Source organism: Hyla sarda, chromosome 8 (assembly GCF_029499605.1).
Source record: "Hyla sarda isolate aHylSar1 chromosome 8, aHylSar1.hap1, whole genome shotgun sequence".
Classification (NCBI taxonomy): domain Eukaryota; kingdom Metazoa; phylum Chordata; class Amphibia; order Anura; family Hylidae; genus Hyla; species Hyla sarda.
The window spans coordinates 52,300,755-52,328,626 of record NC_079196.1 but is presented as its reverse complement, the minus strand read 5'-3'; the positions used below and the strand labels follow the sequence as shown (position 1 = coordinate 52,328,626).

At 43.5% G+C, this 27,872-nt stretch overlaps 1 protein-coding gene across 8 annotated transcripts in view; it reads right to left on the bottom strand.

Annotated features, from left to right (window-relative positions):
- The window catches only part of ERICH2 (glutamate rich 2), a 60,007-nt gene extending 36,080 nt beyond the window's left edge, over window positions 1-23,927 (bottom strand). For 2 of the 8 annotated variants that reach the window (XM_056536158.1, XM_056536161.1), the window contains exons 1-8: window positions 23,314-23,682; window positions 20,360-20,652; window positions 17,773-17,815; window positions 14,086-14,119; window positions 9,468-9,504; window positions 8,263-8,287; window positions 485-533; window positions 135-171 (exon numbers count right to left, since the gene is read on the bottom strand). In XM_056536158.1, the coding sequence (XP_056392133.1) occupies window positions 135-171; window positions 485-533; window positions 8,263-8,287; window positions 9,468-9,504; window positions 14,086-14,119; window positions 17,773-17,815; window positions 20,360-20,367 (233 nt within the window). In that variant the 5' untranslated portion in view covers window positions 20,368-20,652; window positions 23,314-23,682. Of the gene's footprint in view, window positions 1-134; window positions 172-484; window positions 534-8,262; window positions 8,288-9,467; window positions 9,505-14,085; window positions 14,120-17,167; window positions 17,492-17,772; window positions 17,816-20,359; window positions 20,653-23,313; window positions 23,684-23,845 lie in introns of those variants that run through there. The other 6 variants (XM_056536165.1, XM_056536166.1, XM_056536159.1 and 3 more) reach the window with 5 other exon arrangements.
- Between the last annotated feature and the right edge of the window lie 3,945 nt (window positions 23,928-27,872).

Below are 27,872 nucleotides of genomic sequence, written 5' to 3'. Positions count from 1 at the left end.
CAAGTTACAATGGTCCAGAAAAGACCGTTGTATGTTGAAACTATTGTATGTTGAGGCCATTGTAAGTTGAGGGATCACTGTATAGGTTATCAAAAACAATAAGAAAAGGCTGTAACAATATAACAGTGCCATACCTTGCTGCAGCATCATAGGGATTAATAACCACTTCCTCTGTAAGAAGTAGATGAGGAATACATTATACACAGATAATTGTGTTAAGACCATTGGGATCACTATACTGTACAGAAATACAACAATCCAAAAACAATCTGGCCTGGTTAATTGTCTTATTCATTCATATAGATCTTACATGTTCCACAGCACCATACAGAGATTATATCAGTAGTCCTCAAACTGTGGCCCTCCAGATGTTGCAAAACTACAACTCCCAACATGCCTGGAATTGTAGTTTTGCAACATCTGGAGGGCCACAGTTTGGGGACCACTGGATTATATGATGTCTCTGCATTACTGCCATATATACCTTTAGGTCCAAGCACTTGTAGTTTCCCATTTTGAAAGGTTTCAGGTTGCTAAAAGAAATAGACAAATATTATTTGTACCTAAGCCACTTATAATGTATACCATATAACATGGGCTCCATAGATTAAAACAAAACAAAACAATAGTAACAGATGCATTCTGATTTTATATATACAGTGGTCTCTCAAGTTACAATAGTAATTGGTTCTGGGACGACCATTGTATGTTGAAACCATTGTATGTTGAGACCAGGACTCTATGGAAACCTGGTAATTGGTTCTAAAGGCACCAAAATGTCATCCAAAAATAGGAAAAAGTGAGGATTAAAGATAAATAAGTAGATACCGTATATACTCGAGTATAAGCCGACCCGAGTATAAGCCGAGACCCCTAATTTCAACCCAAAATCCCAGGAAAAGTTATTGACTCGAGTATAAGCCTAGGGTGGGAAATACATCATCCCCCCCTGTCATCATCCAGACCCGTCATTAACATCCTCATCATCATCACCGCCTGTCATCATCCAGACCCTCATCATCATCACCTGTCATCATCCCCTTGTCATCATCCCACACATCCCCCCCTTCATCATCCCCTTGTCATCATCCCCACCCCCCTTCATCATCCCCTTGTCATCATCCCCACCCCCCTTCATCATCCCCTTGTAATCATCCCACACACCCCCCCTTCATCATCCCCTTGTCATCATCCCCACCCCCCTTCATCATCCCACACCCCCCCTTCATCATCCTCTTGTCATCATCCGCCATCAGTGGTCTTCAACCTGCGGACCTCCAGAGGTTTCAAAACTACAACTCCCAGCAAGCCCGGGCAGCCATCGGCTGTCCGGGCTTGCTGGGAGTTGTAGTTTTGAAACCTCCGGAAGTCCGCAGGTTGAAGACCACTGCGGCCTTCGACATCATCCAGCCCCCTCTCACCCCCCTTTAGTTCTGTACAGTACTCACCTCCGCTCGGCGCTGGTCCGGTGCTGCAGGACTGTCCGGAGAGGAGGTGGTCCGGTGGGATAGTGGTTCCGGGCTGCTATCTTCACCGGGGGCGCCTAGGGGGAATAGAGGCGTTGCCTTGACAATGACGCAGAAGTACGTTGGCAATGAACGTACCTCTGTGTCGTTGTCAAGGCAACGTGACTATTCTGGGGCCGGGCCCGAAGCGCTTAGAAGAGGCCTCCCCGGTGAAGATAGCAGCCCGGAACCACTATCCCACCGGACCACCTCCTCTCCGGACAGTCCTGCAGCACTGGACCAGCGCCGAGCGGAGGTGAGTACTGTACAGAACTAAAGGGGGGTGAGAGGGGGCTGGATGATGTCGAAAGCCGCAGTGGTCTTCAACCTGCGGACCTCCGGAGGTTTCAAAACTACAACTCCCAGCAAGCCCGGACAGCCGATGGCTGCCCGGGCTTGCTGGGAGTTGTAGTTTTGAAACCTCTGGAGGTCCGCAGGTTGAAGACCACTGCGGGTGGAGAGTTCATTCGAGTATAAGCCGAGGGGGGTGTTTTCAGCACGCAAAATCGTGCTGAAAAACTCGGCTTATACTCGAGTATATATACGGTAACTAATATAGATAAAGCAAATCCTTACATATAATAGTAAGAAAGAGCTGCTGGCAGCTGTAATCACTGTCTATGTCAGTGTTTCGCAAGCAGGGAACCTCCAGCTGTTGCAAAACTACAACTCCCAGCATGCCCGGACAGCCAAAGGCTGTCCGGTCATGCTGGGAGTTGTAGTTTTGCAACAGCTGGGGGCACCCTGCTTGCGAAACACTGGTCTATGTAGAGGACAGGAGCTTCTTCAGGGTCCTGTACAGTACACAGTGTCCTAAAAAAGTAATGGAGTCGCCTTCACCTGGTGTCCAAAGGAGCAGCTACCCTGGGACAGTTAAAGTGTACAGAACATTTAATACCTCCCTGTACTGTAGGGGGCGCTACCAGACACCAGTCAGTGCATACACTTCAGTAACACAGGGTTTTTACCAGTGAAATGCCCATTTTGATTGGTCGGTTCTTTCAGCCATTGAAACGTTTCACAGATCTGGACTGTCTGTACACTGTACATGTTGAGTCTGGTTTCAACTTACGATGGTCCAGAAAAGACCATTGTATGTTGAAACTATTGTATGTTGAGGCCATTGTAAGTTGAGGGATCACTGTATTACATAGAGATTTGTTTCTTTAGTTAGTAAGATATTCTTGTAGGGCAGAATTTGTGAGGGACAACAACACATTATAGTGTATAACATGAATTATAGGGCACAAGGCGGAGGTGTCCCCTAACTCCATTGATATATTTTCTTTGTCTTAAACCCTTCCTCAAATTAAGAATAAGGAAGACATTAAAACTGTACAATTATTTTTTTTTTAATCAACTGGTGCCAAAAAGTTAAACAGATTTGTAAATTACTTTTATTTAAAAACCTTAATCCTTCCAGCATTTATCAGCTACTGCATACTACAGAGGAAGTTGAGTTGTTCTTTTCTGTCTGACCACAGTGCTCTCTGCTGACACCTCCGTCCAGGTACCTGTAGGTGCAAGCGTGTCTCAAAGCAACGTTCAGGATGGGTTCCCTGTGTTCCATCTGTCCCTCCTATCCAAAGGGGGGCGCTCTTGCTGAGGTGAACCCTGCTGGGAAGAAGAGGCCACTGTGGGATCCGGGCGATGATCCAGAGGGGGAGCGATTCCATCTCCCACCCGCTGCCTCCGCCGATGAGAAGGAGAGCATCCGATATCATTGCGAAGAAGATTCTCCAGCTGTGCAGATGCTTCCTCCGGAGAGTTGTAGATCGCAGAGCGGCCATCAGGAAAGAAGACTCGCAGAGCGGCCGGATATTGAAGGGTGAATCTGATACCCCGCAGGTGCAGGGACAAGCAAAGAGGTTAGTATAATTTGCGTTTGCGACTAACTTCTGCAGAGAAGTCACCGAATATAAGAAGTTTCGCTCCGTCCAGGGTCAGGTCAGTGCGCCTCCTCTTGAACGCCCGTAGAACCGCCGTCTTATCCTGGAAATCCAGATATCTGGTGATGACCTGGCGAGGTCTAATACGCAGTTGCGACCCAGGCTGCCGTCCTGCGTCCTGGCCATCTCGCAGATCCGGGCCCAAATGGTTTGCCCGCTCAACTTTACATGGTCGGGGCAGGCCCAGTAGTTTCGGCAACACAAATTCGCACACATGTATAAGATCAACAGCCAGCACCGATTCAGGTATCCCCACTATTCGCAGGTTATTTCTGCGGGATCGGTTTTCAAGGTCTTCCACCTTGTCCCCCAGACGCTTGCACTCAGCTTCCAGCGTAGATAGACGGTTGTGAGAGGCAGCCTCTGTGGTCTCGAATGCCTGAACACGGTCCTCCACCGCCGCCATGCAGGCGCCATGTTGCGTCACTGTATTTTGCAGGTCTAAGAAGGTAGTCTGGATTGCTGCCACAATCGACTCCTTTACTTTAGGTCCAATCTTCTCGGCCACCACAGCAGCCAGAGTCTCATAATCGATCCCCGCAAGCTCCGGGCGATCATCCCCATTGAGCACACTGGATGTAGAGAGCGAGGGAGAGGGCGCTCTGCTGGATGCAGGGGAGGAGTCCATACTTGATCTTCCGCACCGACTCCCCGAGCGTGGCTCACCTTTAGTTTTGGACTGCTTCTTGTCTTTATGGTTGCCCATCGGGACCAAGTATCGTTCCATAAACCCCCAGGCAGGCACTGGTGGTCAGCGGTAGAGTTAGGCAGGTGCTATTTGCGGGTGTAGAAGGAGAAGTTAGAGGAGCGGGCTCCCTGCACGTCCTCACAGCATGGCGCTGGAACCGGAAGTCTCGTACGAGTACTTTTATGTTAAAGGGAATCTGACACCAGGGTGACCCCGTTTCTGGCGCTGTTTACCGTGATGATATGTAGGTTCCTTGATGTGTACAATGGAGGCGGCTGCTGTAGTATGAGCCAAGATTTCTCTCCTCCATTGGACAGAACTGGGAATTTGCATTGGTGGCAAAACCAATGTCTCCAGAGTGATTGCGCTGATGATCACATGGTGGGCAGCGATAGAAACCGGTTCACCTGCACTATCTACCTATAAATTGAAGTTAGTGCAGGTGACTCTGCTGTAAGATTGCCTTTAATAGTAGGTAGTATCCACTTGTAGGTAGTATAGATAGTTGCAGACATTAGTAGCAGCCCCCCTGTCGACCGCAGCCCCCCCCTTGTAGACAGCGCCCCCCCTTGTCCCACTTGTAGACAGAGGGGCCACCCCTCCTTGTAGACAGTGGGCCCCCTCCTTGTAGACAGGGAGCAGTGTCCCCCCTTGTTGGGAGCAGGCCAGACCCTTATAGACAGCAGTCCCCCCTTATATAGACAGAAGCCCTTCCCCTTTATATAGACAGCAGCCCTTCCCCTTTATATAGACAGCAGCCCCCCCTTATAGACAGCAGCCCCCCCTTATATAGACAGCAGCCCCCCCTTATATAGACAGCAGCCCCCCCTTATAGACAGCAGCCCCCCCCCTTATAGACAGCAGCCTCCCATATAGACAGCAGCCCCCCCTTATATAGACAGCATCCCCCCCTTATAGACAGAAGCCCCCCCTTATATAGACAGCAGCCCCCCCCTTATAGACAACAGCCCCCCCCCCTTATATAGACAGCAGCCCCCCTTATATAGACAGCAGCCCCCCCCCTTATATAGACAGCAGCCCTTCCCCTTTATATAGACAGAAGCCCTTCCCCTTTATATAGACAGCAGCCCTTCCCCTTTATATAGACAGCAGCCCCCCCTAATAGACAGCAGCCCCCCTTAGCCCCCTCTTATATAGACAGCAGCCCCCCCTTATAGACAGCAGCCCCCCTTATATAGACAGCAGCCCCCCTTATAGACAGCAGCCCCCCCTTATATAGACAGCAGCCCCCCCCCCCTTATAGACAGCAGCCCCCCTTATAGACAGCAGCCCCCCTTATAGACAGCAGCCCCCCAACTTATAGACAGCAGCCCCCCTTATAGAAAGCAGCCCCCCCTTATATAGACAGCAGCCCCCCAGTTATATAGACAGCAGCCCCCCAGTTATATAGACAGCACCCCCGCCCCTTATAGACAGCAGCCCCCCTTATAGACAGAAGCCCCCCTTATAGACAGCAGCCCCCCTTATAGACAGCAGCCCCCCCTTATAGGCAGAAGCTCCCCCTTAAAAACAGCAGCTCCCCTTATAGACAGCAGCTCCCCCCTTTATAGACAGCAGCCCCCCCCCCTTATATAGACAGCAGCCCCCCTTTATAGACAGCAGCCCCCGCCCTCTTATATAGACAGCACTCACCTGCGGCTGTCCTCGGGTGTAGCCGCCCCGCAGTCCTGTTCTCCTGATCGCATCATTGCGTCCTACGGAGAAGCATGTGACATACACGTCACTCTTACGCGTTGCGCTGGGCGCAGGGGAGGTGGAGTGACGTGTGTCACATGCTCCTCCATAGGACGCAATGATGCGAACGGGACAGCGGAGAACGGGACAGCGGAGAACGGGACAGCGCCGCAAAGCACCAGGTATCGGGCATGGTATCGGGCACATTAAACGAGTCCCCGATACCATGCAAATGCCGAGTATCGGCCCCGATACCGATACTAGTATCGGTATTGGGACATCCCTAGTTAAAGGAATTTATCTGAGTGAAACCCAGCACAAGGCTGCCGCATACGCAGATAACCTGCTTTCTCTCCATGCAAATCAAAACCTACACTTTTAATCTCAGATGCACTATTCTTCCGTCACAAAATAACGGCCGTTATTAATAACGGGCTATAACGGGTTAAAACGTCTTTTAGAAAAATCCCACAGGCTATAAATGGGATTTTCTAACGGCCGTATGGCCGTATAGGATTTTGTAACTGCCGTTTTACAGCTGATTTTCATATCGAACTTCGCACGGATCTTTAAAACTGAGTAATTTTGTAGTGTGAAACGGGCCTTAACCCCTTGGGGATGGTGGGTTTTCCAGTTTTTGCACTTTTGTTTTTTCCTCCTTACCTTTTAAAAACCATAACCCTTTCAATTTTGCAGCTAAAAATCCTTATGATGGCTTATTTTTTGCGCCACCAATTCTACTTTGTAATGACATCAGTCATTTTACCCAAAAATCTACAGTGAAACGGGGAAAAAAATCATTGTGCGAGAAAATTTAGGAAAAAAAGCAATTTTCTAACTTTTGGGGGCTTCCATTTCTACACAGTACATTTTTCGGTAAACATGACACCTTCTCTTTATTCTGTAGGTCCATATGATTAAAATGATACCCTTCTTATATAGGTTTGATTTTGTCGTACTTGCAGGAAAATGTAGTAAATTTGAGTAGCCATATTAATCCAGTGATGCAGATGCAAATCAAAAAATGTTGCATTATCTTGTAATACCTTTTTTTTATTGGACTAACAGAATTTTGTAGAGAAGCTTTCGGGATTCCTCCCTTTATCAAGTCTAAAGCAAATCTAAGCTCACAAGCAGAAGACACGGGTTACATCTCACAAATATGCAGGGGTTAAGACAATAGATGTGGAGAATTCACACTAAGATGGGCCATAAATTGTCCTGCTATAGGAACAAGACTAAATAGACTACATAGACTACATGTAGTTTATGTTCCTATAGCAGGACAATTTATGGCCCATCTTAGTGTGAATTCTCTACATCTATTGTCTTAACCCCTGCATATTTGTGAGATGTAACCCGTGCCTTCTGCTTGTGAGCTTAGATTTGCTTTAGACTTGACAAAGGGAGGAATCCCGAAAGCTTTTCTACAAAATTCTGTTAGTCCAATAAAAAAAGGTATTACAAGATAATGCAACATTTTTTGATTTGCATCTGCAGGAAAATGTATATGTTTAAAATTGTCATTTCTGACTCCTATAACTTTTTTATTTTTCCGCACATGGGGCAGTATGAGGGCTCATTTTTTGCGCCGTGATCTGAAGTTTTTAGCGGTACCATTTATGTATTGATCTGACTTTTTGATCACTTTTTATTCATTTTTTTATTATATAAAAAGTGACCAAAAATACGGTGTTTTGGACTTTGAAAATTTTTTGCGTGTACGTACACCATTTACTGTACGGTTTACTTAATGATATATTTTTATAATTCGGACATTTCCGCACATGGTGATACCACATATGTTTATTTTTATTTACATCGGTTTTTTTTATTGGGAAAAGGGGGGTGATTCAAACTTTTATTAGGGAAGGGGTTAAATGATCTTTATTAAAAAAAAACTTTTTTTTTGCAGTGTTATAGCTCTTATAGGGACCTATAACACTGCACACACTGATCTTTTACATTGATCAATGGTTTATCATAGGAAACCAGTGATCAATGATTCTGCCGCTTGACTGCTCATGCCTGGATCTCAGGCACTGAGCAGTCATTCGGTGATCGGACAGCGAGGAGGCAGGTAGGGCCCCACGTTATAGACAGGAAGCGGGCTGAGGGCGTATAGGTACGCCCTCCGTCCCCAAGGAGTTAAAAAACAGATGCAACCGGACATAATTTTTCAAACCGTCTACGGGTTAAAATTTCTGGTTGGGAAAGAAGTTAACATAGCAAGAAATGAAAATTCCCCATAGATGGCAATGTCTGTGGCATGGATTCTACATGAAGAATAAATAAGACCTTTATTTTGGAGGTGGAATATCCGCTGCTGACATTCCGCAGTGTCAGATCCATTTTTTTTTTACCCTGGAAAAACCCACAAAGCCCCTTTAACATTAACCCATGTGCAATTTACTAAGAAACTGACCTTTGTTGTGAATTCTGGACTCACCCTGCAGAAACAGGAAGAAATAAATGTAACAATTAATCATTTGTCTGTATACCGTATATACTCGAGTATAAGCCGAGTTTTTCAGCACGAATTTTCGTGCTCAAAATGCCCCCCTCGGCTTATACTCGAGTAAACTCTCTGCCTCTCAATCCCTTCTCAGTGATCTTCAACTTACGGACCTCCAGATGTTGCAAAACTACAACTCCCAGCATGCCCGGACAGCCATCGGCTGCCCGGACATGCTGGGAGTTGTAGTTTTGAAACCTCTGGAGGTCCGCAGGTTGAAGACCACTGCGGCCTTCGTCATCATCCAGACACCCCCTTTAGTTTTCTACTCACCTCCCCTCGGTGGGAAGGATGGTGAGCTGGGCCGGGCCATCCATGCTGCAGGGACCGTCCGGTGGGGAGGGTTAGTCGTTCCGGGCTGTCCATTTTCACCCTGGGGGCCCTCTTCTCCGGGACTAGTGACTTTGCCTTGATGACGACGCACAGGGACGCGCATGAATGTCCCTGTGCGTCGTCGTCAAGGCAACGTCACTAGTCCGGGGCCGGGCATGGAGATCGGAGGAGAGGGCCCCCCGGTGAAAATGGACAGCCTGAAACGACTAACCCTCCCCACCGGATGGTCCCTGCAGAATAGATGGCCCGGACCAGCTCACCCTTCCTTCCCACTGAGGGGAGGTGAGTAGAAAACTAAAGGGGGTGTCTGAATGATGACGAAGGCTGCAGTGGTCTTAAATCTGCGGATCTCCAGAGGTTTCAAAACTACAACTCCCAGCATGCCCGGACAGCCGATGGCTGGGAGTTGTAGTTTTGCAACACAGTTGAAGACCACTGATGAAGGGATTGACAGGCGGTAATGATGAAGGGGGGGGATGATGACGGGGGTCTGGATGATGATGTTTTGGGGGTGAAATTAGGGGCCTCGGCTTATATTCGGGTCGGCGTATACTCGAGTATATACGGTAGATAGGTAAGATAAATGTAATATATTTGCCATTTGTACCAGTGACCTCAGGAGTCAGTAATGAAGTAGATTGTAGAAAGATTTACACAAAATGATCGGTATGATGAGATGGATGGAGAGTTTAGCTCTTGGGAACCCCCCAAAATATCACTGCTGTTGTTTACCCCCTGTATTCATATGATTGAAAGATTTCTTTTAAAGACATTATACTCACAGAGACATCGAAATGCTGGATTGTGGATTATCATTATCTAAAATAGGGAATATATAGAAGATGCAAATATTAATGTGCTGCCCTGGAAGGCCTGGTGACAGACTCAAACATATTAAATCAGTGTTTTCCAAACAGTGTGCCTCCAGCTGTTGCAAAATTACAACTCCAGGCATGCTGGAGGTTGTAGCTTTGCAGCAGCTGGAGACACGCTGCATGGAAAACACTGTACTAAATACAGATCCATCCAAGAGATAAAAGATGTGGACAAAAAGGACTCAAAGTCTATGTTGACTTGTGACTGTGATTTTATTAGGAACTTGATTAACCCTAAAGAACAGCATTATATACACTATGGGGGAGATTTATCAAAACCTGTCCCAGAGGAAAAGTCGCTGAGTTGCCCATAGCAACCAATCAGATGGCTTCTTTCATTTTTCACAGACCTTTTATAAAATGAAAGAAGCCATCTGATTGGTTGCTATGGGAAACTCAGCGACTTTTCCTCTGGACAGGTGTTGATAAATCTCCCCCTATATGTATAATCAATCAGTTCTGAAAAATACAAAATACTTTATTTGGACTATTTTAAGTGTCACAGCTTTGGATAATCCTATGTGAACATACCCTATGTGATCAGCTGTGAACTATGGCAGAACCCAGTCCACAAGTGTTCAATCTCCCTGCAGCTCCCCTGCAGGGATAATCAAGCATTACACAGTTCCCATTTAAATTAATGATGTCTATACAGTGATCCCTCAACATACGATGGTAATCTGTTCCAAATGGACCATCGTTTGTTGAAACCATCGTATGTTGAGGGTTCCGTGCTATGTAAAGTATAGGACAGTGGTCTACAACCTGCGGACCTCCAGATGTTGCAAAACTACAATACCCAGCATGCCTGGGAGTTGTAGTTTTGCAACATCTGGAGGTCCGCAGGTTGAAGACCACTAGTATTGGAGGTTATACTCACGTGTCCCCGCCGCTCCGGACCATCACCGCTGCCCTGGATGTCGCCTTCCATCGCTGTCGCCGCGTCCCCGGGGAGCCCCCGACGCTGCGGCAAGTCCTCTGCTTCCCCGGCATCCTCGCTCTCCGTCGCCGCCATCACGATGCTACACACCCCGCTCCTATTGGATGGCGGGAAGGCGTGCGCAGCGACGTGGTAACGACGACGATAGAGAGCGCCGACGATGCAGGGATCCCGAAGAGGACGCGCCGGAGCCCCGAGGACAGGTAAGTGATCGTCAGCGGACCACACGGGGCACCGTAAACGGCTATCCGGTGGCAGCTGAAGCAGTCTGTGCTGCCGGATAGCCGTTTATGCGATGGCCCCGACATACAAAAGCATCGTATGTTGATGCTGCCTTCAACATGCGATGGCCGTCGTATGTTGAAATGATTGTATGTCGGGGGGTCACTGTATAATGCTTGGACATGCCGAGTCCTCCAGAGAGAGATGCTTTTTGTGGCTGTTCTCTTTGTCTAGTATCTGTGGGTCCTATAGGTTATTAGGTGGCCAAGCATCGAAGTTGCACTGGACACCTATTGTTTTTACTCAGATTATTTTTATTATTATTCCGCCGCAGACTTCAAATGCTTATATCTGCTGCACTGTTAGGGTGCGTTCAAACGGAGTAAATGAAGAGTAATTCACGCTGAAAAATTTGCGGGCGGAAAAAAGAATTTTCCCGCAAATTTCGCGCGCAATATGTGCGGAATTGCCCGTGGACATGGGGGAGAAAGAAGTGAAGGGTTTTTCAGCAATTTCCGCACAAATTGCGCGCGAATTCCGCGCGAAAACGATGTCGGGCGGAATTTTTTTTTTACCATTGACTTCAATTGATTTCTGCTAGCGGATTCCGCTTGAAGAATGAACATGTTCTTTCTTCAAGCGGAACGGAATTCAGCGTCGGAATTCTGCTAGTGTGAACAGGACAGCAGAAATAACATTAAAGTCAATGGGCAGAGGGGAGGTGCATTAATTTGGCGCGGAGAATTCAAGAGGAATTACTCAAGTAAATTCCTCTTCAATTACTGTGTGTGAACGCACCCTTACTCCAAAACAGATGTGACTTTGCATAGTGGTAAACCCATGAGCTGTGCTTAATCTTATGTAATAGAAAGGTCATAGGTCACATGGTAAGGCCGCCATCTTGGTTTTTGTGGCAATTTTTCACAATATTCAAAAATCTTCTTCTCTGGAACCGCTACAGCTACAGATATAGAAATCACTGTATGTGGTGACACTGTTGTGCAGAGTCAGATTTGTTAACTACAAGTCTGTTGGTCACATGGTTTGGCTGCCATCTTGGATTGCACAATATACAGTGGTCCCTCAACATACGATGGTAATCCGTTCCGAACGGACCATCGTTTGTTGAAACCATTGTATGTTGAGGGATCCGTGCAATGTAAAGTATAGGACAGTGGTCTACAACCTGCGGACCTCCAGATGTTGCAAAACTACGACAGTTGTAGTTTTGCAACATCTGGAGGCCCGCAGGTTGAAGACCACTGGTATTGGAGGTTATACTCACCTGTCCCCGCCGCTCCAGACCGTTACCGCTCATCACCGCTGCCCTGGATGTCGCCTTCCATCACTGTTGCCGCGTCCCTGGGGTGTCCCCAATGCTTCGGCAAGGCCTCTGCTTCCCCGGCATCCTCGCTCTCCGTCATCGCCATCACGCCGCTCCTATTGGATGACGGGATGGCGTGCGCAGCGGCGTGATGAAGTTGGAGGAGAGCGCCCACGATGCAGCGGATCCCGAAGAGGACACGCTGGAGCCCCGAGGACAGATAAGTGATCGTCAGCGGACCACACGGGGCACCGTAAACCGCTATCCGGTGGCAGCTGAAGCAGTCTGCGCTGCCCGATGCCGTTTATGCGATGGCCCCGTCATACAAAAGCATCGTATGTTGATGCTGCCTTCAACATGCCATAGCCTTTGAGAGGCCATTGTATGTTGAAATGATCGTATGTCGGGGCCATCGTAGGTCGGGGGGTCACTACTACAAACATCTTCTTCTCTGAAACCATGTGTTAGAATAACGTATAATTTGGCAGACATGTTCATGGTTACCTCCTGTACTAAGGTTGTTAAAGCTGGTTCATTTGAATATTCAATATGGCCACCGCACACCAATAACATTTAGCCAGCATCAATAATAATGTGCAACTTTTTTAAATGTGTGTTATATGTACACTATTAATCTAAAAGTTATATTTCTTTGCACAATGGTAAAGTACTCACTTTCTGTACCACACTTGATCACTATATTTGGCGGCCATATTGAATTGCACAATATTCTGCAAACATAGTTTTCTCTAAAATAACTGGTCAGAACATTGCGAAAATTAGCACACATGTTCGTGATCACATTCTGTACCACCATGGATCACATGGTTGAGCCGTCATGTTGGTTTGCGAAATATTCTGCAAACATAGTTTTCTCTTAAATAACTAGTAAGAACAATGTAAACATTTGCACACATGTCCATGATCACCTCCTCCACCATCAGGGGTCACAGCAATCCTGTCCTATAACCCGGCTGTGCCGCTTGGCCACCTATATTGCTGCTTGCAGCTATATTTTTAAAATGTGCTTTCTAAGAAAGACAACCCCTTTGTAATTGTCTCGGAAAGAGTTGACAGCAGAAAATCTCCACTATTTATTCATCAAGGCCCATATCTACCATGTTCCATTCTTATAGGGCCTTGGGGCACCCTCAATCACAGGGTCCAGATGTGGCTGCTACCTCTGCATCCCATATAGTTATGCCAGTTGTATCTACCTAGTATATGCCATAACAATCTTGTTTGTGGGTCACCACTGATCTGGAGAATTGGGCCCCTTTGGCTTATTCATAGAGAAAGTGCATCCATCTTGGCCATGTACCTCGTTCTCCTGAACGGCACAGATCAAAGCCTGATCTCAACAGCAACACAGAGAGAAACAAGAGAAAATCCAGCCAAACCAGGAGATGTTTCACGAGGGGCTACATCACAGCTCTATTCAGGTGAATGTATACAGGGAAAAACTCTGAAGGGGCCCCATTGCCTAAATATGATATCAACTTGTTAACATCTTCATCATATTATATTAAAGGGGTTATCCAGGAAAAAACATTTTTATATATATATATATATATATATATATATATATATATATCAACTGGCTCCAGAAAGTTAAACAGATTTGTAAATGGCTTCTATTAAAAAATCTTAATCCTTCCAATAATTATTAGCTGCTGAAGTCGAGTTGTTCTTTTCTGTCGGGAAACAGTGCTCTCTGCTGACATTTCTGCTTGTCTTGGGAACTGAGTAGAAGAGGTTTGCTATGGGGATTTGCTTTTACTCTGGACAGTTCCCGAGACAGGTGTCATCAGAGAGCACTTAGACCGAAAAGAACAACTCAACTTCAGCAGCTGATAATTATTGGAAGGATTAAAAAATGTTTAATAGAAGTCATTTGCAAATCTGTTTAACTTTCTGGAGCCAGTTGATATATATAAAATAAAATAAAAAGTTTTTTCCCTGGATAACCCCTTTAATATGATATATTCAAGATCTATGATCTGAAATAGCCCTTAATAAAACATGAAACTGCTGTATACCTTCTGGGTCAAGAACTTCCAGCTTTCCCAATACCTGTAAAAGAAACCACAATGAAAAACTAAAGTAATCAGAATTATCACATATGATCACATTGAATCCACCAAATGAATAACCATTTCTATTAATCCATCTATGGAGAAAAGGACACTATAGTCCTATGCAAGCAGTCGTCATAATACCAGGCGAATAACGAGTAAAGATATAAGGTCACAGCCACTATATGTAGTGAAGTCCACAATACACAGACCACTTTACTCTTGGTTTAGATTAAACTAATTGTGATTTATTTTTTTTTTTTTTTATGATTTCTTCAGTAGGAACAAGGGAGAGGCTAAGTTTCTATTTGTTTTTTTGTCCTGCATTTTTTGGTTTGAAAAAAACGCAAGAAAAAACGCAAGAAAAAACTGCAGTGCAATTTCCTGTGTCTGGCATTTTTCTGGCATTTTTTCATTTGTGTGGAAATTGCAACTTGGCAGTTTTTTTTTGGTACCAAAAAAAATAAAAAGGATGCAGCAGTGATGTAAACATTTTTATTTAACTAAATATACATATTTTATAACAAAATTTGAATACATTTTTAATAAAGTGTGTGTGTTTCACTTTTTTTCAATGTTTTTTTTTACATTTTTTAGGTAGTACTACTACTCCCAGCATGGAACAGACTGTTCCATGATGGGAGTAGTAGTACCTGTACTAATAGACATATCGCCCCGGGTGTCAGTCGTGACACCCGGTGCGATCGTCCATAATATAGCAGAGATGCGGCTGTATACAGTGCTCGCATCTCTGCACTATACTCCGGCCAGTGATGTGAATAGAACATCATTCATTCATATTTTCCGCCCAGAGTGGAGATTGGCCGGATGGTTGCAGGCAATCACCGCTCTCTGAGGGAAATATGAATGAGTGAGTGGCCGGCCAGAGTATAGTGCAGAGATGCGAACACAGGAGAAAGCCACTCCATCTCTGCAATAGACAGGACCATCGCAGCAGGTGTCAGTAGTGATACCCGCTGTGATTTGTTCTTACCTGCAGGTACTACTACTCCCAACATGGATCACACTCTGCTCCATGCTGGGAGCTGTAGTACCTGCATTAATAGACAGATCGCAGCGAGTGTAATTTCTGACACCTGGTGCGATCTGTCTATTAATGCAGGTACAACAGCTCCCAGTATGGAGCAGAGTGTGCTCCATGTTGGGAGTAGTAGTACCTTCAGGTAAGGAAAGATCACAGTGGATGTCACTCCTGACACCCGCTGGGATCCTCCTGTATAATGTATAGATGCGGCCGGCCGCTCTTCTATGGTCCCCTGCACTGACGTATATATACACATATTCCTATTTCCCACAGAGAGCTGTGATTGGCTGGAACCATCTGGCCAATCACAGCTGTGAATAGGTGTATATATACGGCAGTGCAGGGGACCATAGAAGAGCGGCTGGCCGCATCTACAAATTATACAGAAGGATCTCAACGGGCGCTCTGTCAATTAGTACAGGTACTACTACTCCCATCATGGAACAGTGGGTTCCATGCTGAGAGTAGTAGTACTACCTAAAAAAATGTAAATAATAAAGAAAAAAAGTTAAAAACATACACACACTACATTTTTATTATAGCCGGCTACATTTTTAGGTCTCGGCCCGCCCACATAAATTGATCCCTGTTTTAAAAATTTATAAAAATTTTGTTATAAAAAAAGATAAATTTCGTTAGATACAATTTTTTCCTTCACTACTGTATCCTTTTTTTTAATGATAGCCTACGAAATGTTATTAAAGGGTACCTCTCATCAAATAAACTTTTGATATATTTCAGTTTAATGAATGTTGAATAACTTTCCAATAGCATGTTAATGAAAAATATGCTTCTTTCTATTGTATTTTTCCCAATCAGTCCTGGCAGCAAGCATTTCTGACTCATGCTGGAGTCCTAAACACTCAGAGCTGCCAGCCCGCTTTGTTCACAGCCAAACAGGCTGTGAACAAAGCAGGCTGGCAGCTCTAAGAGTTCTCCTTTGTGAACAAAGCAGACTGGCAGCTCGTAGTGTTTAGGACTCCAGCATGAGTCTGAAATGCTTGCTGACCGGACTGGTAGGGAGACCCCTAGTGGTCATTTCTTCAAAGTGGAAAATTATATAGAAAGAAGCATATTTTTTAATAACATGCAATTGTAAAGTTATTCTGCATACATTAATCAATAATATATCAAAAGTTTTTTTGATGAGAGGTACCCTTTAAAAAAGGCATCTCCACTTTTTTGGATCGCTAAAGTCCAAAAAGAATAAAAACCGCCTGCAAAAACGCCAAAGTCAAAACCCACATATCATTTTTCTTGGCGTATTTTCACTTCCATAGACTTCTATGGGAGAAAAACGCCACGATTTTGACAACAAAAATTGCCAGTGGCTCAACATGCTGCAATTTTGGAAAACCGCCAAGGAGCTGAAAACCGCCAAAAAAGAGTGAAAAAAAATGCTAAAAGGTTTAAAAAAACGCCAAAGTGAAAAGTGGAATAAGAATTCCGCGATTTCTCATTGATTTACAGCTAACATCTGGCCGCAGTGTTTTTTTTTTTTTGGCCGAAAAAACGCCATGTGGCAGAATTGGCGTTTTTCTTGGAGTTTAAAAAAATAAATAAATTAAAAAAAAACAAGTAGAAACTTAGCCATAAGATACAAACTTTTAATTTCATCATAGGGTTTATTATAAATTTGGCTGGAATGTAGCTTGGCTGGTATGCATTATCTTGGCCAAAAGGGCACCTGTGAGAACCAGTGTGCGTTCGATTGTTGCAAAACTACAACTCCCAGCATGCCTGGACAGCCAAAGGCTGGGAGTTGTAGTTTTGCAGCAGCTGGAGGCACCCAGGTTGGGAAACACTGGTGCACCCCATGACTGCACTTTACCAGTCTGTGTTAGCAGCTTTGCTTACACCTGCATACCTATTACGATTAGTCATGTGTTTGACTATTCTGAAGTGGGAAAGAACAAAAAGATCAGTCACTAATAATAATGTAGATCTTCTCAAGTGATTCAGGTTAAGTGCAGCCCAGTGATAGAAAGTTATGTACTTCACCTTTACTTGGCAGATTCTTCTAAGCTATTCAGATGCAGATGTTTATTCATGCTTTTTTGCATTTAAACTAAAGCACAACTTTTGTAATTAGATGGCGTCAAGTTGAAACCCTGTGAGCGTTGATGGCTGCGGCACTTGGCTTAAAGGGGTACTCAAAAAAAAAAAATTTAATCAACTTGTGCCAGAAAGTTAAACAGATTTGTATATTACTTCTATTTCAAAATCCTAATCCTTCCACTACCCTTAAGCTGCTGTATACTACAGAGGAAGTTCTTTTCTTTTTGAATTTCCTTTCTGTCTGACCACAGTGCTCTCTGCTGACACCTGAAGAGAGAGGGGAGGAATATTGATGACAGAAATTTAAATGGTGGTGGTCCGGTATCTCAGACCATCGCTGATCGCTGCTTGGCCTTCCTTGGAAAGCTGAGGGTGCTGTGTACAAATTTATAGAAACTCTCACAGACTTTTTAATAATTCATGCATCACTTGTGCTGCGCTCTGAGGAGGACCAGGCAGAAATTGTTTGTGGTCCCAGATTTCTGAAATGGCCACTATGACCTGTGGAGACCTTCCCTTTAATAGGCCATATTAGTACACCTTCTCACCTTACACAGATTGACTTTGGAAGCTGATCCACAGACTTCAGCCCTGCAAAACAAACAAAAAAACATTTGTTATGTAGTTATCACCCTCTCCTTGGTAACTTCAATAGACACTTCAATAGTCAAAAAAAAAAAAAAAGACCACTAGAGGTCCCCATAGCATCCAGAACATAATCCTGTCTGGCTGCAGCATCATCTTTGTCCTAGCTGAAGCACAGGCAGGGACAAGGCCAAGTAAGTGAGGGTGGGACCAGCACTCCTCTGTGCTCACTCCTGTCCTGTCTATCAGACTGCAGCATGAAAACAGAGGGGATAGTAGCCTATAGTGATTGGATGAAGAGACCCAGCACAGAAAAGCAGACTTAGGGAGGAAGTGAATGTGGGTTCAGTGCTTGCCTCAGCCATGCCCCTTCCTGAGCAGGAGAACAGAAAGATTTGTAAGCCAAATACAGAAGCTAGAAACGTAAAAAAAGACATGAAAAAAATCTGCATGACCTAGTGACTAACATATAGAAGCATTATATTTTTCTGTGATATGACCGGTACGCTTTCCGTTTTACTTTTTTAGGCCAGATTTCCAGAAGCATAATACGGATGCATATTTGCTGCCAGTCTGGGTGATGTGCAGTTGAGCACTTGTGGGCATAATATGGGGGCTAAAAATGTACCCATCTATGCTCAGCCTTACAGTACATTCACACATGCAGTGTAAAAAGAATCTTTGATTGTTTTCATATTAATTTCCCCTTCCACCCTTTCCCTCCCAAAACTGCATAAAAAAGCACATGTAAATGCCTCCCCCTCCCCAAAAATAAATAAATACAAATTTCACACCATTCCAAGTGCGTAGGCACCAGTACACATTTTATTTACGTGAAATTATATTTTACATGGAAAACACGTGCTCAGGCATTAATAAATGCAAATAATGCACAATTCATATTGTACCAAACATACCATGTATGGTACAATGGAGGCAGAAATATAAATCTGAAGGTCAGCTGTGTATGCGGAGCTTCAGATTTATATTGCTGCCTCCATTGTACCATACATGGTGGGAAGAATCTGTAGATCAACCTGTGGTGTTGCAAAACTACAACTCCCATCATGCCCTGAATGATGTCACAACATAATATGAGTGCCACAGGTTGGGTAACATTGTAGTATAGTGTTTTCCAAACAGTGTGCCTCCAGCTGTTGCAAAACTACAACTCCCAGCAGGCTGGTTGTAGTTTAGAAACAGCTGGAGACAAACTGTTTGGAAAACAATGCTGTAGTACATAATCAAGGTGTATGAATGCCTTCCAATGGCTAGTCTATCCTGAAATGATTGTGATAAAGCACATATTTATCTATTTATTCATTTATTTATTCATTTTCGCCACTTAAGGACTCAGGACGTACCTGTATGCCATGAGTCCGCTCCATTTCTATCACGCGGGTTGGGCCCGGCCTCTAGAAACAGCCGGGACCCGTGGTTAATAGCACGTGGCACTGATTGCGGTGCAGCGTGCTATTAACCCTTTAGACGTGGCGTTCAAAGTTGATCGCCGCATCTAAAGTGAAACTAAACTACCCCCGGCTAGCTCAGTCGGCTGTTCCGAACAGCTGGAACACATAAGGAGGGCCCCTACCTTACTCCTGCGTGACCAATCGCCGAATGACTACTCGCCAGGCATGAGTAGTCAAGCAGCAGAATCATTGATCAATGTTATCCTATGGGATAACAATGATCAATGTAAAAGATCAGTGTGTGCAGTGTTATATGAGGGCTATAACATTGTAAAAAAAAAAAGTTAGTAAAGATCATTTAACCCCTTCCCTAATAAAAGTTTGGATTCACTCTCCTTTCCCATAAAAAAAAAAAAAAAACCTGTGTAAATAAAAATAAACATATGTGGTATCGCCGCATGTGGAAGTGTCCGAGTTATAAAAATATATCGTTAATTAAACCGCACGGTCAATGGCGTACGTGCAAAATAACGTATTTTTTGGTCACATTTTATATAATGAAAAAATGAATAGAAAGCGATCAAAAATTCCGAACAATACAAAAATGGTACCGCTAAAAACTTCAGATCACGGCGCAAAAAATTAGCTCTGATAATGCCCCGTATGCGGAAATATAAAAGTTATAGGGGTCAGAAGATGACATTTTTAAGCGTATTAATTTTCCTGCATGTAGTTATGATTTTTTCCAGAAGTGCGACAAAATCAAACCTATATAAGTAGGGGATCATTTTAACCGTATGGACCTTCAGAATAATGATAAGGTGTCATGTTTACCAAAAAATGTACTGCGTAGAAACGGAAGCCCCCAAAAGTTGCAAAATGGCGTTTTTTTTTTCTATTTTGCAGCACAATGATTTTTGGGTAAAATGACTGATGTCATTACAAAGTAGAATTGGTGGTGCAAAAAATAAGCCATCATATGGATTTTTAGGTGCAAAAATTGAAAGAATTATGTTTTTTTAAACGTAAGGAGGAAAAAACGAAAGTGCAAAGGGGTTAAAGGAGAAAACTCTATACTTGGTTATGCAATATAAAGCTGCTCTGGTTGTTCCTAAGGAGAAGCCCTTGAAGCTATTACCTGCTCATTCTTTGATTTTAATGGTAGTCTTCGTAAAATGAACATGGGCCACTATCAGTGCTTCCCGGCCATGGGGGTAGAACTGTCAAGAACAGAAGTAATTATAACCCCCTCCAATACTTTGTGTCTTCTTGGTGGACTATGTAATCCTACAGCATCATATGAACAATATCCATGGCATGCTTAAGGTTTTATGCACAAACTACGTATATCACATCCCGCCAGGAGTTTTACTTCCAGAACATCCAGTCCATAACATTTCAGTCCTACTTGGACACTTTTTCAGGTTGGATCTGTGTAGGATAATAATGAATAAAAATTATGAATATTTCATTAAAGTGTGGCAAACCAACTGAATAAACACATTGTAGTTGTGCGTGACCCGACCATAAACGACTGTTAGGCTCTTTTTTTCTTTTTTTAGCATTTAATGGCTGTTATCGGGATGGGGCACAAAGGGCAACGGGTCCCGATGAATGCCATTTACTATTTTGGGGTCCGTCCGTCGCTGTTATCTTGTAGTGGGAGAAAAAGGCGGCACATGCAGTCATTTTTCTCTCACTATTCTCCTCGGCTCCCCTGATGGCCATCACACTACCGTGTAGTAACGGCAGTGTGAAAGAAGCCTATGATACTAAAGTAACTAGAATAAGGGCAAAAACATTTTTTTTCTAAAATAACAGCTGATTAACAATAAAATGGGGAAGATTTATCAAAACCTGTCCAGAGGAAAAGTAGTTGAGTTTCCTGTAGCAACCAATCAGATCGCTTATTTCATTTTTCAGAGGCCTTTTCAGAAATGAAAGAAGCGATCTGATTGGTTGCTATGGGCAACTGGGCAACTTTTCCTCTGGACAGGTTTTGATACCGTAATTCTCCCCCAATGTGTTTATTACCAGCCATTTTTCCATTAAACTCAACAACTGGAATTTTTTTTTTACCATTTTGATGTCTAAGAGTAGGTTCACACGTAACGAATCCACAGTGTATTTTACACTGCGGAAGCCGCTGGTGACCTGACCCATAGTGTGCCTCCAGCTGTTGCCACCCCACGGCCTGCCCGCAGCAGCAATCCGCCACTCTGAGCAGCCACACAGGGGCCTGCAAGTCGCTGAGCACACTGCGCATGACTCGCAGGCCCCTGTGTGGCTGCGCGGAGTGGCCGATTGCCTGTGCGAGCAGGCCAGGGGGCAGGGTAGGGCGGGTGGGGTTTGGGGTGACAACAGCTGTAGGCACACTATGGGTCGGGTTACAGGCAACCGCAGTGTAAAATACGCTGCGGATTTGTTATGTGTGACCCTACCCTTAGGGTATGTTAACACGTACAGGATCTGCTGCATATTTTTGCGGCTTATTTTGTGCAGTTGATTTTGTTACTCATTAGCTTCAATAGCTAGCAAAATCATCTACAGAAAATATGTAGCAAAAATATGCAGCAGATTCTGTACGTGTGAACGCACCCTAAGGGTACGTTCACACGCGCGGATTTTTTAGCGGGTTTTCAGCTGCGTATTTGAAAGTGGGCGGACTCTTCTCGGCTGTCCGCAGCAGATTTTCCGCGGCGGAATTTACGCTGCGGAAAATCCGCCACAGTCCCTACTGACTCCAATGGGGCTTGTGGCGGATTTTCCGCAGTGTACATTCCGCCGCAGAAAACCTGCTGCGGACAGCCGAGAAGAGCCCGCCCACTTTCAAATACGCAGCGGAAAACCCGCAGAAAAATTTGCACGTGTGAACGTACCCTTAAACAGCCATTTTATGCCTCAAAATACACTACAGAAAACTATGAGTAAACATAACCTGTGAGTCTATGGGGACACTGCATAGAACTATCTGATAAGGACTACGGTAAGCTGCTACAGAATAGAATGAAAACAAAGGAGAAAAACAACCAAGGAGACGAGGTGAAACAAAATGTGCAAAACTCACCTGGTAGCTGAAAAGGCATATACGAGAAATGCATGGACTATACCCAGTGTACAGCGCAAAACAACTTTTGCAGAACATAAAGAAAGTAATGTATTAGGATGGCGGACTGATGCAGCGATAAAGTATACAGTAAGGCATGGTTTCCAAAAAATCTACCCTGTTATTCTTCACTCCCAAAATGCTGTTTTTGTGGCCTTTTTCCCCAAAAATAGTGGATTTTAGTCTTGCAATTTTTTTCTTTAGTGCCACACAATAAAAGAATTACAAGACTTTGTATCATAACAAGTCGTGATCTTTTTCATCATGTGACTCACATATTTCTATTGATGAAATGGGGGTGGGTGGGGATGTGCCCTCCAGGAAAAACGCCATTGCTAAACGCACGTGGCATTTTTTATGGCGTTTTTTTTTTTTTACTCCTATAGGTTTCTATGGAAAGAAACACCAAGATTTTTATTTTTTTTTAAATGCCACAGTCTCAACATGCTGCGATTTTGGAAAACTGCCCAAAAACGCAGAAAAACGCCAAAGATGAGTGAAAAACACCAAAGGAGCAAAAATCGCCAAGTGGTTTTGGCATTTCATAAATCCTAGTACAATGAAATACAAAGTCAAAAATCCCTTTTGACTTTTAGCTAACATCTGGCCGCGGCAGTTTTTCACCCGAAAAAGAAAAACCAACAAAAAAACATTGAAACGTAGCCAAAAGCGGACACTAGTATACTTAAAGGTAAGCAAGGATATGAAAGGGGTTAAAGATGAGGGCAGTAATGTTAGAGCTTAGACGGATGGATAAATACGTGTAATGTAGTGTTTTCTAACCAGGGTGACTCCAGCTGTTACAAAACTACAACTCCCAGCATGCCCGGACAGCCAAAGGCTGTTCGGGCATGCTGGGAGTTGTAGTTTTGCAACGGCTGGAGGCACACTGGTTGGAAAACACTGTTGATTGTATACGAAAAAAGGAAATAATTGTAATTTCTATAATGATATATGAAGTGAGATCAACCTGTAGGACGGGTTACCTGGTGCGGAGAGGATGAGACGGTCTGCAGGATAAGGTGTAGAGGCTCAGAGAGGATGAAACAATCTGCAGGATAAGGTATAGAGGCTCCTTAGGGGCTCAGTGCGCATGTGCCGGAGGAGACAGTCAATATGCACGTGTGATGGTTGCTATGGCAAAGGGTAAACACAGCGAGGAACTGGTCTGACCAGAGTACGTTGGATACGGTTGTTATGTGAAGCACGAGGGGGGTTACATTTACCCTTTAATGGTCTATTCACACACACAGTATCCTGAGCAGACTTGATGCGCGGGATTTTCTGCCGCAGATTTCAATGTAAACTGAACACAGCTTGAAATCCTGCGCATCAAATCTGCACAGAATACTGTACTTGTGAATAGACCCTAAAGACCAGACTTTTTTTTTTTTTCGTCATTATCTCCGCACCCCCAGAGGCTGCGGTCACATCAGTTCATGCCAGTCTGTGCCACTTACGTTTTTTTTGGGGAATGGACAAAAAACTAAAATGCTATTCTTCAAAGAGGTGATTTACCCTTAAAAATGTTGAGATAGGAGAGATTTATCAAAACTTGTGCAAAGTAAACGTTGCCCAGTTGCCCATAGCAACCAATCAGATCGCTTCTTTCATTTTTAGCAAGGCCTCTGAAAAAATGAAAGCAGTGATCTGATTGGTTGCTATGGGCAACTCAGCAAATTTTCCCTCTGGACAGGTTTTGATGAATCTTCCCCAAGGATTAAATAGGTCATGTGTCAGCCTAGGCTACATTCTGATTTACACCAAATATTTGAAGACAGATTTTACCCAGTAAGTCCTCTAGCACATTGCATAGTTTTTGATGACAGAAAACGACTGCTGAGGTGTTCAGTTAATGGTTCTACTGTTAGGGTATGTTCACACACAGACAGGCACTCCTTGTGTAATAGTTTGTATTGTTGTGTATTGAAATTAAATTACATTGGAGAACTTCTTCTATTTTGCATTGCCTTGGGTCATTTCACTTAAAGGGGGTACTCCGATCGGGGGGGGGGGGGGGGGGGGGGGGGGATCTGATCAACTGGTGCCAGAAAGTTATACAGATTTGTAATTTACTTCAATTAAAAAATCTTAATCCTTCCAGTGCTTATTAGCTGCTGTATGCTCCATGGGAAGTTGAGTTGCTCAGTTGCTCTTTTCTGCTTGACCACAGTGCTCTCTGCTGACACCTCTGTCCATGTCAGGAACTGTCCAGCTCAGGACAGTTCCTGACATGGACAGAGGTGTCAGCAGAGAGCACTCTGGTCAGACAGAAAAGAACTACACAACTTTCTATGGAGCATACAGCAGCTGATAAATACTGGAAGGATTAACCGGTTGCCGTCTAAGGACGAGCTGGCACGTCCTGAGACGGCAACCATCGTATGATGCAGGCTCCCGACTCAAGCCCGCATCATACCAGCCGGCCCCAGCTGATTCCTGTAGCTGGGGGCCGGCATTAACAGCCGACATGCGGCGATTGCCGTAGCCGGCTATTGACCCTTCAGATCGCCACTGTCAAAGTTGACAGCGGCATCTAAAGGGACATTTAAACACTCCCTGGTGGTCCAGTTGGGTTGAATCTAATGATTCCTCCTAAAGACTAAAAGTGTAAAAAACCCATTAACCCCTTCCTTATTAAAAGTTTAAATCACCCCCCTTTTCCCAAATTCCATCTAAAAAATATGTAATCATAATGAAAAATAAACATATGTGGTATTGCCGCGTGCGTAAATGTCCGAACTATAAAAATATATTGTTAATTAAACCGCTTGGTCAATGAGGTACGCGCCAAAAAATTCCAAAGTCCAAAATAGCGTATTTTTGGTCACTTTTTATGTCATGAAAAATTGAATAAAAAGTGATCAAAAAGTCTGATCAATACAAAAATGGTACAGCTAGAAACTTTAGATCACGGTGCAAAAAATGAGCCCTCATACTGCCCCGTACACGGAAAAATTAAAAAGTTATAGCGGTCAGAAGATGACAATTTTAAACCTATATATTTTCGTGCATGTAGGGTATCATTTTAATGAAAGCCGGGACCCTGGGCTAATATCGTGCGGCACCGATCGTTGTGCCGCACGCTATTAACCCTTTAGATGCGGCGGTCAAAGTTGATCGCCATGTCTAAAATGAAACTGAAAGCTTCCCGGCAGCTCAGTTGGGCTGATCGGGACCATCGCGGTGAAATTGTGAAGTCCCGATGAGCTAGAATGTGAGTGGAGGTCCCCTTACCTGCCGATCGGCGATTGATTGCTCCAAGCCTGAAATCCAGGCTTGAGCAATCAACCACCAAGAACACTGATCTTTGCCGTGTCAATGCACGGCAATGATCTGTGTAGCAGATCAGTGTGTGCAGTGTAATAGCCACTAGGGGGGGGGCTATAACACTGCAAAAAAAGGGATCAATTAACCCCTTCCCTAATAAAAATAAGAATCACTCCCTTTTCCCATACAAAAAAAAACTGTGAAAATAAAAATAAACATATGTGGTATCGCCGCATGTGGAAATGTCCGAACTATAAAAATATATCCTTAATTGAACCGCACGGTCAATGGCGCAAAAAAATTCCAAAGTCCAAGATAGCATGTTTTTGGTCACTTTTTATATCATGAAAAATGAATAAAAAGTGAGCAAAAAGTCCGATCAACACAAAAATGGTACCAATAAAAACTTCAGATCACGGCGCAAAAAATGAGCCCTCATACCTGCCCATACGTGGAAAAATAAAAAAGTTATAGGGCTCAGACGATGACAATTTTAAATGTATAAATTTTCCTGCATGTAGTTATAATTTTTTTTTTGAAGTAAGACAATATCCAACCTATATAAGTAGGGGATCATTTTAACCTTATGGACCTACAGAATAAAGATAAGGTGTAATTTTTATCGAAAAATGTACTACGTAGAAACAGAAGCCCCCCAAATTTACAAATTTTGTCGCACAATGATTTTTTTTTGTCTCGCCATAGAAATTTGGATAAAATGACTGATGTCATTACAAAGTAGAATTGATGTTGCAAAAAATAAGCCATCATATGGATTTTTAAGTGCAAAATTGAAAGGGTTATGATTTTTTAAAGTTAAGGAGGAAAAAATGAAAGTGCAAAAACGGAAAAACCCTGCGTCCTTAAGGGGTTAAGATTTTTTTTAATAGAAGTAATTTACAAATCTGTATAACTTTCTGGAACCAGTTGATTTGAAGAAAAAAAATGTTTCCACCTGAGTACCCCTTAAATGGTTGTGTTTAAAACTTAAGGCTAGATTTAAAAAGGTAATGAATTCTAAAGCTGTAAGATAAAGGGAACGATTTAGATTCCTCATTACTGTATTTATTGTGTGTACTTGAAGAACTCGTGTCGCATCTTCTCCTTGGTCTATTTCATGTTATTTATGTCAGTATAAACAAAGTGAACATCAAGAATGGATCATTGACGCCTCTTGGACATTTTATTGGCAGCGGTGAATATCTGAAATAGTAGCGTATATTCACCATTAATACTCATTGCTTTACATTTGCAAAACAGTGGCCAATGTAACAAGAAATAATCTAGTTTCAGGATAAAAAAGCAAGATGTGGGGAGGGGGGTGGGGAGGGGGGTTGATATATTGTAAATTTATAATCATTTAACAATTTACTGGGACTCTCCACTGCAGACTGTGTAGCAATATAATGTATTTCCATTACAACTGGATTTATATATTTGTCCAATGAAATATATACCATCTGCACCAAACAAATATAGACTATAAAGCCAAATTAATTAAAAGCAGATTTTTATCTGGTATCATTTGTCTTTGAAGAAATGGCGAAACATCACAATGTTTCAATCAGCCCCTGATTTACAAAGTAATCTTTAAAATGGAAATAGTGTCCTTATCCGGGCATACATCTGAGCTATCTGTAATCCATGTGGGCAAAAGATATCAAATAAAGTCTTCCTAATGAATTCCCTTAAACATGCAACTTTTATGGCGTTTCAGATCAGTGCACTAGTCAAGCATTTCATTGCCACATGGACATTACGCTATACGGTTTATGATGTACAACTTCAAAGGACATATCCTCATTTATGAATTAGCAGCCAAAATGATGCCTACTTAATGTGTTCCAATTTCCAAATTCAGATTGCGGAGTAGTTGTCTTTCCTAAGGGTAGCAGTGGATGTAATGATAATCTTCTCTTTTCTTAGTGTGGTAGGCCTCACAGGGTTAAACTTCACTACTTCACTCCTACAGCATGTCAGCAGGCACATGTTTTTATATTGTTCTCATTTAGTTCACTGAGTTCTTTCTAATATAAGTGGTGCCTAAAGGGAGCTAAAATTGTCCACAGTGTGTATATTACATGGGATCCCCAAAGAAAATCATAATTGGTAGAGAGGGTAGCTCTATACCTTTAGAAAGGAGGCTTACCTATTTAGGAAAATATACATCACAGGCATCAGATACTCTCATTAATTTCACATACGCTCATAGCTGATGCTTCTGATGATACCACAAATGCAGAAAAACATGTTGGGGGAATACTGCCTAAAGAAA